This window comes from Nycticebus coucang, chromosome 1 (assembly GCF_027406575.1).
Source record: "Nycticebus coucang isolate mNycCou1 chromosome 1, mNycCou1.pri, whole genome shotgun sequence".
Taxonomy (NCBI): domain Eukaryota; kingdom Metazoa; phylum Chordata; class Mammalia; order Primates; family Lorisidae; genus Nycticebus; species Nycticebus coucang.
In genome coordinates this window covers 76459570-76471908 of record NC_069780.1, presented here as the reverse complement: position 1 = coordinate 76471908, position 12339 = coordinate 76459570, and the positions used below count along the sequence as shown (strand labels likewise).

Here is a 12339-nt window from a genome sequence, read left to right as displayed (position 1 = left end):
AGTATTACCATAGGAAATCCAAGCTAGTACTGTTTATAAATGTTTGCATATAAGAAATTGAGAAACCTTGAGAAATATAATGATTTTCCTTAAAGTATTTTAGAAATTTATAGAGGATGGTTTTGTAGAGAAATTTGTAGAAAAATGGTTTTCCTTAAAGTATTTTAGAAATTTGTAGAGAAGGAAATAAACTTATAGTTGAATATTTAAAATAATTAAAACTAGATATTAATGCATAGAACTAATTGATATACAGTCATGTGTCACTTGATGGGCATATATCCTGAGAAATGATTGAATCATTAAGTGATTTTTGTCAGTGTGTGAACATCAGAGTGTACCTACACAAACCCAGATGGCATAGCCTACTATACACCTACACTTTAGGGTGGTGTTTTTCAACCTTATTTATCTCATGGCACCCTTGAACCTATAGTGAAAATTTCTGCCACACACTTAAATTATATTGATCTAAAATAAGAGTACAAAAAAGAATATACTTACTGTGTTTTGAACTTCTTTTGAAAATAATTTAATTAATGATCTTTAAAAATTTTCATGGCACACTAGTTGAAAATCACCACTCTATGATACAGCCTATTGGACCTAGGCTACAAGCCTGAACAGCATATTCTGTATTGAATATTGTAAGCAATTAAAACACAATGGTAAGTATTTGTGTATCTAAACATATCTAAACATGGAAAAAATATAGGAAAATACAAATAAATGTTTGAAAAAATGGTACATTTGTATAAGGCCCTAGCCACAAATAGTACCTGTAGGACTGGAAGTTGCTCTGGGTGAGTCAGTGAGAGATCAGTGAATGTGAAGGCCTAGGACATTACCATTTACTACTATAGTATTTATAAACACTGTACACTCAGCCTACACTACAAAACTATTGTTCTTCAATAATAAATTAACCTTAGCTTACTATAACGTTGTTACTTTATAAATTCTTCAATGTTTTCAAAGGAGTCAAAAAGCTTAAAACATAAACATGCTGTACAGCTATACAAAAGTATTTTCCTTCTTTAGATCCTTACTCTACAAGACTTTTTGTATGTTTAAATTGTTTTACTTTTTAAACTTGTTTTTTAAGAATTAAGACACAAACACACACATTAATGTAGGCCTACAGAGGGTCAGGATCATCAATATTACTGTTTTCTACTTCCACATTTTGTCCCCCTGGAAGGTCTTCAGGGCCAATAATTTGCATGGAGCTGTCATCTCCTAAGATAACAATACCTTCTGGAATACTTACTGAAAGACCTGCCTGAGGCTGTTTTAAAGTTAACTTTTTCTAAGTGGAAAGGGTGCACTCTAAAATAAGAATTGAAAGGATAGGATAGTAAATATATAAACCAGTAACATAGTAATTTATTATCAGGTATTACGTACTGCACGTAAGTGTATGTGCTATGCTTTTATATGACTGGCAATGCAGTAGGTTTGTGATACCAGCATCACCACAAACATATGAGTAATGCATTGCTCCACCATGTCATCATTAGGTAATAGGATTTTTCAGCTCCATTATAATCTCATGGCACCAGCATCGTATATGCAGTCCATCATTGACCAAAAAGTTATTGTTACACAGCACATGACTGTATAATATGGAAGTAGATATTTCAACTGAAGCAAAGATCTACATACATCTTAATCAAAGGTTGTGGGAAAGGTATATTCTTTTCTTTTCTTTTTTATTTAAACAGGGTCTCACTTTGTTGTCCAGGTTAGAGTACAATGGTGTAATGATAGCTCACTGCAACCTCCAACTCCTGGGCTCAAGCCATCCTCCTGTTTCTGCCTCCCCAGTATCTGGGACTACAAGTGCCCACCACCACACTCAGCAAATTTTTCTGTTTTTTAAATAGAGACAGGGTCTTGCTGTGTTGTCAAGCTGGTCTGGAACTTCTAACCTAAAGCAGTCTTGCTTCAGCCTCCCAAAGTGATAGAATTCTAGGCATGAGCTACTTGCCTAGCTGGAAAATTATTTTTAATTGAAATTTTTAGTTAATCAAATGCTTTACAATGAATAATTTATATCTTTTTGTTAATAATCGTTATAAATTGTGGGAGTCCATGCTTCTACTTTAGTAAGTATAGTATATTCAATAATTAAGCAATTTGTCCTTGAATAAGGATTCAACTTGTTTGTGAATTTTTATGATAGTATTGTAACCCAGCTATGCAAGAGTAAAAAATCATGTAATATATACTATTTATAGAATAACCCTAGATATTATTTTAGGCATGATTCTGTTTATATTTTATTCAATGAAACAGATCATCTAGTTTTCTCAAAATTTGCATCTTTATTCTATAGGTCCAGGAACATCATTGCTAAAGCTTTTCTGATATTTGTGCTTTCATTAGATGTTTAGTCTGTGAGGTGGTTTGCCATTGAACCTAAGACTCCTTTAACATTCTCTAAACATGCAATGGGAATTGATTTTTCCTAAACTATATTTATTATTATTATAAATTTTCTCTATTTTAATCAGCCTTTGTAATAATAACCTTAGCATTATTTAACCTCAGATTGTGCTCTTTTTGCACAAACTTTTAGGTTAAACAAATTACATCCTCTCACTAGATTTTCTTAAGTATTCTTTTAGGTTGTATATTGATTTTTTTCATGTTCGAAGAGAGTTACTTTTAATTTTTATATGTAAGAATGAATTTTTCATTATTTTTGATTCACAGTTCTGTTAGTACTGACATGCATAGAACAATGTAACCACCTCCACAAGCAAGGTGCAGAGCAGTTCCATGACCCCCTCCCCCTAATTTCTTTGTGCCGCCTACCAGCAATCAGCTTCTTACCCTACCCTCATCCTCCTGGCAACCACTGGACTCCTCACCTCTGGCTTTGCCTTTTCTAGAATGTCATATAAGAATAAACGTGAATCATGTCAATCTTTGGTTTTGACATTTGAGTTTTTTGACATATATTGTTTTTTAAAGGCATGGAATATTAATATTTGTAAGATGAAGCTAACTTCATTTTTATATAATGCTAATAATTAAAATAATTTCCATATTCATAGCTTTTTAATTTATAAAATTCTTTCATTTAATTTTGTTTCATCTCATAATAATGCTGTGAGGTAAACAGACATCGTTATCCCCATTTTTCAGATGATGATACTGAGGTTTTCAAAGTTTAAGTGACTTGTTGACATTCATGTAGCTAATGGTAACAAAACTTGGATCTGGTTCTTTTGACTATAGACATAGCTTCTTTGTGATTATACCACATTGTCATATAGGTGATACCAATCGTTGGTTAATTTGAAAAATGCTATAATTTGATTTTTTTAATTAATTATTTTTTATTAAATCATAACTTTGTACATTGATGCATTTATGGGGTTCAGGGTACTGCTTCGATAGAAAAATGCTATAATTTGTAACACTAAGTTCCTAGTATGCCATGTTACATTACACTTAAAGTAAACTAGATACTATTCTTTCTCCTCTTTCTAAAAATTTGAATGTACTAATTTTAAAAATATGTGTATATAAACATTTTCATAAGGAGTAGCTTTATTTTAAACTTCAATGGGACTGACTTAACTTGTGGAATAAAAATATTTATATTTGCCAGAAAAGTTATAAAAAAAACCCAAAACCCTCAAATGATAGTCCCAGTATCTTTCTTTATATCTTGCATACAAACTCAGATGCTTGTTTTATTTAAATTAATTTCAGTTAGAGTAAATACATATTTGTGGTTTTATGACAGTAGGAATATTAAATACTTTCTCCTTAAGTTTAGCAGAGAAGCAAGGAAAAATTTGTACAATCAGTAATATATAATGGCAAAGCTATCACAAGTGTTGAATTCAATTATATTTTAGCACACAAGCCAAAAAAAAAAAAAAATCCTTCACTTATTAGATTTGGGGGGAGGGAAGAGAAACATGGGTTGTAACAGGAAATTCTTTAAACATAAATCATGTTTTCGGGGCACAACCAGAACAGCAGAGGCAACAATAAAACCTTCCCCCAGCAGTCGGAATTATTTTCAGGTCACATTTTAGATTCAGTAGTGCAGAGTCCTGAGCTTGAATTTTTTTATTTGTAGCACAGCTGTCAAATAAAACATTAACTAGAAAATTTGTTCTGTCAAAAAAGGGATATTCTGGTGCTTGTGGTAATATTTGATATTAGTGTGTGGAGAGGTGGACTGGTATTAAAGGAAACAAAAAATAAAGATTGAGGAACACTTATAAGATTATCAGAAAATAATTTACCCAAAAGAACAGCAGGTATTTATATGCTGTGATTTATTTAGGAGGAGTGAACCACAACCTCATGGCAATAACAAATGTTGTTAAGGATGGCTGCCAGAACAGGAAAAAGTAAACTTAAAAAAATAATGTTTTTCAGAGTCAAGCCCAAAGTATAAATTGTAGAGAATACAGTTCATTTGTATTAACATATGAAACCCTTTAGCTGTAACTACTTAAATGTCACTCTCACATTTAGATCTTCCCTGATAACCAGTCTAAATTTGTTTCACCGTATTATTTTCACTGATCCTCACTTGTTCTTTTATTTTATAATACTTACCACTATTCATAGTTACATATCTGTTTGCATTTATTGCTTAATGTCTGTCTGTGCTATAAGATAGTAAATGCTGAGGGCAGGGAACGTGTCTATCAGTTCACCAATATAAGCAAGTAGGAAGGCCTAATGCTTGCCTCTTAGTAGGTGCTCAGTAAATATTTGTTGAGTGATAATTACGTGTGATGACTTACAGGGCAACAACTAAAACACTAGAAAAAGGAACCTCAGTGACTGAGCATTCATTTTCCTCACACTGACATTGAAGAAACAGAGCTGTGACTTATTAAGAATTAACATGTGAATCTCAGAAAATTCTGCCTCTGAATTAAATCTATCTCACTTTTACAGCTAAATACTTCCCCTGTATCCTCACATGAGTTGGAAATTAAATTACCAAAGTGGATAGCTGTTCTTTGCAAGGCTCCTGGTACACAAGGAACCAGCTGCGATTTCTTTGTGCCGTCTGCCTCATGTACCTGGTCATAGTTATTTCACTCACCCTTTTCCTGCAACTCACGAAGTTATTTGGTTCCAAATCTTAAATTAGCCGAGCCCTAAATAACGTATTTAAGTCACTCCTATCTATAGTTTACCTGCTCTCAGCATTTGGTAGGCTAAAGCAAAATCACTGTTCAGTACTCTTTGATCCCAACATCACAATATGATGTATTCAGTTTCTTTCATTGGTTAAAATACACTAACTTAACCTTTGGTTTCTAATTATTAGTAACAGTAACTTCAGCCATCTAATTTTTGTCTTATCCTATGTAAGGCCTTCCTGTAATTTAACCCCACCCATTCAACTAGTAAACCTGCCCACTCTCTTCTTCATATAAACTGGAAATGAAATGAACATTATTATATTTTTCATATTTGATTTACCCTTTAAAATTTTTTCATTCTGTAAACTCTTGAATTCTTTTTACTATATTCTTTATTGATATAAGCTAATTTTTTAATGGATTGTTTTGGCATCAATTTAAAAGGCTGAAGAAATTTAGAAGTGAACAATTTGAACACTTAGCAGTTAAAACATGTTTGACTGAGTCTTTGCTCCCCCTTAGTAGCAAGAGAAAAAAATATACTTTACTAATTTTGTAATTTAAGATTGAAATGAATCTGATTTTATTAGAAATAGGCTGTGTGCAAGACTGCCACTTGTGAATGAAAATATACATTTTACTTTCCATCTGATTTAAAGTATGTTTCAGTTTTTCAATTTGTAAATTTTCGGCCTTTGTATTAATAATAAACCTCAGGTTTATTGTTAAGGAATCCAGAATTAAAAAATTTAATGTAAATACTTTCTTAGATACATTTACTATCATTTTGTAAAATTAAATATACAAAGATGCCAAAACTTGAGATTTTAATCTTTTGAAAGGTTTTTTGTATGCCAAGTTCAACACAAACACAGTTGAGGCATATTAAATTTTTTCAGCTTAGAAGTTCTTTTACTTGAACATTTGAATTTTATTTTTGTGACCCCACTGAACAATTTGTTAAAATAAAAAAAAAAAGCTATGATAAATATTAAAGGGTAGGCATCCTATGACATGCATTTGTAGATTCTATAGATATTTCATAGGAACATGTTAAGTGGAAACTATAGGGTTAGGATGGAAGCACTACTGTAAATACTTAGTTCTTTAGGCAAATTTGTGTGAATTATAACCACCATCTCTGTCTGGCTAAGCAAAGATTCTAAAAGGTGAGGGCTTTACATTTTTTCTGACACCTTTTATGTGAACAGCTCTTCCTGGATTCCTGTCCACAATCCCTAGTCATTATCATTAAACTGCCATAATCCTGATTTCAACATCACTCCCCAATGAATTTTCATCATTTGAACAATTAAAACAAAGAAAGAATGACTTGATTCAAATTGGAATCACAATACATTAGTTCTTCCATGAAAATTTCTATGTAATCCTTATTTGAAAATTAGAAGTTCTCCAAAGTAACTTATATCTTTCTTGTCTACATCACTTAAAGAGAAAGAAGAAATTTATTAAAGAGAAGAGTTTTTATTAGGGAAGCCTGAATTATAGAATACTTTTACAGAAAAGCAAATAAGTTTTTTTTTATTTTGAATCATGTCGAGCAACTCAAGAAAGTGTTAAAATGATTCCTGAGGTTTTTCCTGGTCCTGCTTTAATCAGTAAACATGACTCATCAGTAATTTATTGTAGTCATTTATAATGATATAGTATCATGGTCCTCAAATATTATTCATTGAAATGGTTTAACATGTCTTCCAAAAAATGTTATCATCATTCAGTTGATTTTTGTTGTTGTTGTTGTTGTTGTTACTGTTAGTATTCAAAGAAAACATTTAGGTTAGACCAGGTCAAATTATTATGAAATCTGAATTATCAGTATCTAAGTAAATATGGTTTCATTGTCTTAAAAGTTATCTGTTCAGTAGAAATTTATTTTTTTAATAGCAATTGTAAGAAATTTGTTTTGCATTACAGGAAAATTGGTCCAAGTGGTGTTTGGACATTGGGATGTTGTCACTTGCCTCACTCGTTCTGAGTCTTATATCGGGGGAAATTGCTACATTCTCTCAGGGTCCCGTGATGCAACCCTGTTGCTGTGGTACTGGAATGGAAAAAGCAGTGGGATTGGAGATAACCCAGGCAGTAAGTAGGCCTTATTTTTTAAGTAAACTTTTATAAGAACTATAGAATAACATTTTGCAAAGAAGTTAGTATGGTAAGAGGGAAACTGACTTATCAAATATTTCTAATTTCTTAGTTATGAGTTAATTTCTTAGTTATTATTAACATGTTGTGACCATGGATAAACAACCAAGGATGAAATCTCGTTTTTAATGTTATACGTTATTCTTATGACCCCCAAATGCTAATTCTTCATTGGAAATGACTGTCACCAAATAAAATAGAAATGTTTTATTCCTAAACAATAAGATATAGCATAAAAGAGCAATCACATGTTACCTTGTTTATTGAATTCATATTTTTAAAGAGAGCAAAATAAAAATTATAATTTCATGGAGAGAAACCAATCTTTATAAAATTATGCTTTCATTTACATATTAAAAGATAAAACAGGTCATAAAAGGCCAATATGGAATATTCAAATTGGCTCTTGGTTTTTCAGATGGGAAATGAAAATGTTCACCAACAGCCTTAAACATCTTTATGAAACTATGCTGAAGGCAGTAAAACAAAAAATGTGTAACCATTTAAAATTGTAATTCACAGAAGGCAAAAAAGGAAGCAGCTACCATTAAAACCAATCGCACACAGCTGCAAAAAAGAAATGGCTTTAGAAAAACACATTAAGAAGTAGGAAAAAACAATTAAAGGGACCACCTGAAAAATGAGAATTTAATTAAAATGATTATGACAACACTGAGGAGTTCTTGCAAGAAAGCTTTAGATTTTTACTTCAGAAAGTAGACTATTTTAACTGCTCTTAAATATTTACAATTTCTTAATTTAAAGTAAGTTGCAGTGTATTTGGCTAAGGAAGAATCACATTGCTCCTGATTACTTTACCTGGATATGCTGGTCCTTCCTTTTGTCACTTGGCCTCACACTGTGGAATGGTCTGAATGTGTTTTAGTCTATCATATTCTTGATTGACTTCTCAAAGCTGTGCTTAAATGTGTAATACTTATATGAAAGCAAAACCTTTTATTTTTTTCAAAAAGTTGAGTCCGATGCTGGTACAATTTTAAAGGAAGTATATGCAAAGTATTTTTCAGAGCTGTTTCTTACTATTATGTATATTATAGAACAATTTTTATTCAATGTACCTCTAACACATATATCTTATTTTAATAAAAAAGAATTTCCTACTTGGCTAAAATATTACAAATAATTTTAAGGCTTAGCTTCTATGACTAGGACAGACTTTGTGATCACAATTGTAATCTATGTGTGAATATTGGGGGAGAGTGTGATGGGGTGCATTTCACATATTTATACAAATATCTATCATACGTAATTATAATAAATACTTGAAAGATAATTATCTTTTTGTTTTTCATATTCTTTTAAAAAGTACTTCATGTTCTTTTCATCATGGATAAGAAATTCTTATCATCCAAAACATAAAAATGTTTTCATCTTTCCTTCTTGCCTTTTGGGATGTGTGACTACTTTCAATTTCTTTTTTCCTATCTCTATAAATCCCGTTACAGAGATTCACAAAATTATCTCAGGCAAACCTAGATTTGACATAGATAATACAGCTGCCATTCTATTGTTTATCTCAAAATACCTAGGAAGAACTTGTTTTTTGACTTTAAATAGTGTAAGTTGCCTCATGCACATATAGAAATCTAAACCACAAAGATGTTTGTTGTTGTTTTTTTTTTTTTACTTATTTGACTTAATCATTACCAATGTGTATTCTGAGAAATAGCTAAAAGCTTATTAGCTACACTTTCATGTAATTGCTGTTGTAGTTCAGAAATGTAAGTATATTTTAAAATTAGGATTTTCAGCTTTTCCAGAAAGAAGAAAGTATGATATATATTTTTGTATATTTAACTACTCTATAAATCGCATTAGAGATTTTTTTACATGCATATTCCTTAAAAAATGAATCATATATGACTGGCCAAATCCTAGAGTTTGTATAAAAAAGAAAATCCAAGTTCCAAGCTTTGCTGTGGTCTGTCTTGTCTGTAAAATGAAAGCAACAACAGTAACTGCCTTAAGGTGTTATCAGAAGCCCAGGATGCTTAGAGCAAATAAATCACTACAAAAACACCATCTTGTTGGCATTAGAGTACAGATTATAATGTTATATTTTTCATAAAGCACTTCATCTATACTCTCTCATTGTCTGCAGTGTGGTGGACGTTAACTCCTAGTGATACTGGTAATGAAAAGTAAAAAATATTAACAGCACATCTAAGAAAAATTTTAGAAAATTATAATGTATCTTGACTAAATTAAATTACCTTTCTCAAAGTGAACCTCATCCTTTCTGGCCCTTGTATAATGTCTGATGTTCAAATTTAATTTTGTGTTAGCTTTGAAAGATGAATATGGGAGAAAGACAAATAGGCACTTTTTCTTATAACGAGAACTTACACACGTTAGAATGAAAAAAACAGTCTAAGCTATTCGAAGGAAAATGACAAACAAAGACATTTTTACCGTGTGTAAACTGTTTCAAACCTTCATGTAAGCTGGTTCAGATTTTATAAGCCTCTGGTTCTTTCATGGTTCCACGACGCAGCCGCTGAAGTCAGAGCTTCTCAGATGAGGGATTTTAGGTTATGTTTATTACTATTTTGTATCTCTTAGACACGATAAAAATAACCTTTAAGAAGTGGCCAGGCTTTTATATTCATATAATTGTCTGTGTTCTTCTGTAAATACACAACATGCCTCAACTTTATGTTTTTGATTTTAGACTTTTTCTTTTTGGAAGGAAAAATAGATAATGAAAGAAGACTAAGCTATTGCTTTTTCTATATTTTATAGGTCTCATTCAGGTATTTAGTTTTTCTAATTTAAAAAATCATGAGAATAGATAGTAATTTGACTTTCTAGGGTTATAAGCATGTATACACCATTTTTTCCGATCCAATATTGGTGGTATATGTAAAGTTGATAGCTGTAATAACTATTTTTTTAAAAATATCATGCTATCCAATATTAATATGAGTTTTGCTTTGGGAAAAACAGGCTAATTCAAATTGAATAAAATCCATAAATGGTATAATTTGGGGCTTTTCAGAAGGTAAAAATATTTTATGAAGCCTGCCTACATTACATGGCAAAAGGCTTGTTTTCCTTTATGCCAGGTAGTTTTTTTTATCTTTAACTCTATTGTCTTATTATAGTTATTTCCTATGGAATTCAATTTTCTCATTGAGCAGAAAAATTAAAGTAGGATTCCATTTAGTTGTGGATTTTTTTATTAATAAAATTAACTAGGAACATTTCAATAAAAGACATTTTCCTACATGGAAGCATAGCATCTCCCCTTGCCCTAGTACTCTTGTGTTTTAGGACTGAATCTTGTCTGCAAAAGTGCTTTTCCTGAGATGATCATTTTTCCTTCAGAATACAATGTTATCCAGACTGTAAATTTCCAAATTTTGAAAAAAAATTCTCCAACACATTCAATTGATACTTAAATACTTTAAACATTGACTTGATCTTATTTAAACAAAATGAAAATACACAAAATAATTTTTTATTTACTATTTTATATTAATAAATCATAAGTTTGTATTTTAAAAATTAAATGCTTATTAGGTATTTTTAGGTGTTGGAGTAGTTTTTTTTAAAGGCACAGTTGATTAGCTTCAGAAGCAAATGCTTGCTGACCTGAGGGTGTTGTATAGATTTGTGTGTGTGTAATATTTCAGTAAAGTAGTTTTCCATTCTTGCATTCTGGTTTTGATTTGATTGAAAGGTGGCATTTTGTTCCCTCATTGCAATCAGACATGTTAATTTATGTCAGCTCTCTCCTTTATGAGAATGGCGTCTACTGAAAAGAAGAAAAAAAAAGACTATTTAAGTTTTCATAACAACAAGATTCTGGTTTTTAAGAATATTTCAGCACCGTTAATTAGAAAGAAGGTTTTATTAACCATAAGGCTAGCACTAACAGACCACAGAGCTGTTTTTTAAAGTACTGTATGCCCTGCTTTTTCTCTGTCTAAAACTTCATATTGTTATACTCTCATCAATCACTTAAGTCATTACCGTAAATCCTACTGTTGTTAATTTTACTAGTATCACCCTAATGAGACATGCCTGCTATAATTAAAAATGAATTCTAACTTTAAGGCATTCTAAATTTTTTTTTAATGAATTTAGAATGATCTTGCTACATGACTATAAATACTCCTGATATACATATAGACCACTCATCAAATCTGTAAGAAAAGTAGTATCATAATATGTCCAGGTGTGAATTATTTACTGGTTGCCTTTGTGCACATACGATTATGCATATGTATGTTTTTGTGCACATATTTAGGAATTATGTCCTTCTTATTGTAAAGACTAATATATTTTACTGAAGCTACTGATAAATCCTTACTCTTTGTCTGGCCAAAATATAGGTGGATGTAATACAAACTGTATTACTCTGTAAGTAGGTGTCCTAGAGCACCATCTGCTGGACACATTTGAGGACCTAATGTTGGAAAATGAGAAAACTGGTACTTGGAAAGAAAGACAGGTGTACTTTGTTTTTAATTGCCTATGATGTATTATTTAAGGGTCACAAGAGTCAAGGTAATACATTTCTGTTGAACCATACGAGCTTTTAAAAATAAATTACTTTCTCCCTTCTTTTGCCCCACCCTAACCTGGATCTGGAGCTTTACAATAAATATTTTATATAAGGGAGAAGTAAGCACAATATATCCCTAGTAGAACAAAGCACCACAGTTCCAGGGATAAACTCTTCAGTCAGCTACAGTTAAGGAATATTGTTTGGAAAATATTTTAAATTTACATCCCTTTTATTCACTAGATTCTGAATACAAAAGTGATACTTGAAACAAGTAGCCCTTTTATACCTGATTCTTTGTCAAGAACGTGAGTTCTTGTACATATCTCATCTGGGCCCACTTTCCTTTTTGGGTCCACTTTTAGAATGCGCTGTTGTAACAAGACCAGCCTGTATTTTTCTTTCTTCCTTTAAGAATTTATCAAGAGGAGTTTTGAAGCAGTATGTTGGCAGCGTTCAAGTTCAGGTGACGTTAAAAGTATGTCCATGAAATTCTCCAGAAGGTCTAGG

The 12339-nt window shown here is 31.4% G+C and overlaps 2 protein-coding genes across 4 annotated transcripts in view; one reads left to right on the top strand and one right to left on the bottom strand.

The window, feature by feature from the left end:
* The window catches only part of DCLK2 (doublecortin like kinase 2), a 289567-nt gene that overhangs the window by 57598 nt on the left and 219630 nt on the right, over positions 1–12339 (bottom strand). The window contains exon 18 of the mRNA XM_053582556.1: positions 10914–11076. Within this exon, the coding sequence (XP_053438531.1) occupies positions 11046–11076 (31 nt within the window). The 3' untranslated portion in view covers positions 10914–11045. The remainder of the gene's footprint in view (positions 1–10913; positions 11077–12339) is intronic.
* Positions 1–12339, top strand: part of LRBA (LPS responsive beige-like anchor protein) — a 791645-nt gene that overhangs the window by 749483 nt on the left and 29823 nt on the right. For all 3 annotated transcript variants that reach the window (XM_053582486.1, XM_053582498.1, XM_053582475.1), the window contains exon 53: positions 7068–7235. In XM_053582486.1, coding sequence (XP_053438461.1) covers positions 7068–7235 — 168 coding nt within the window. The remainder of the gene's footprint in view (positions 1–7067; positions 7236–12339) is intronic.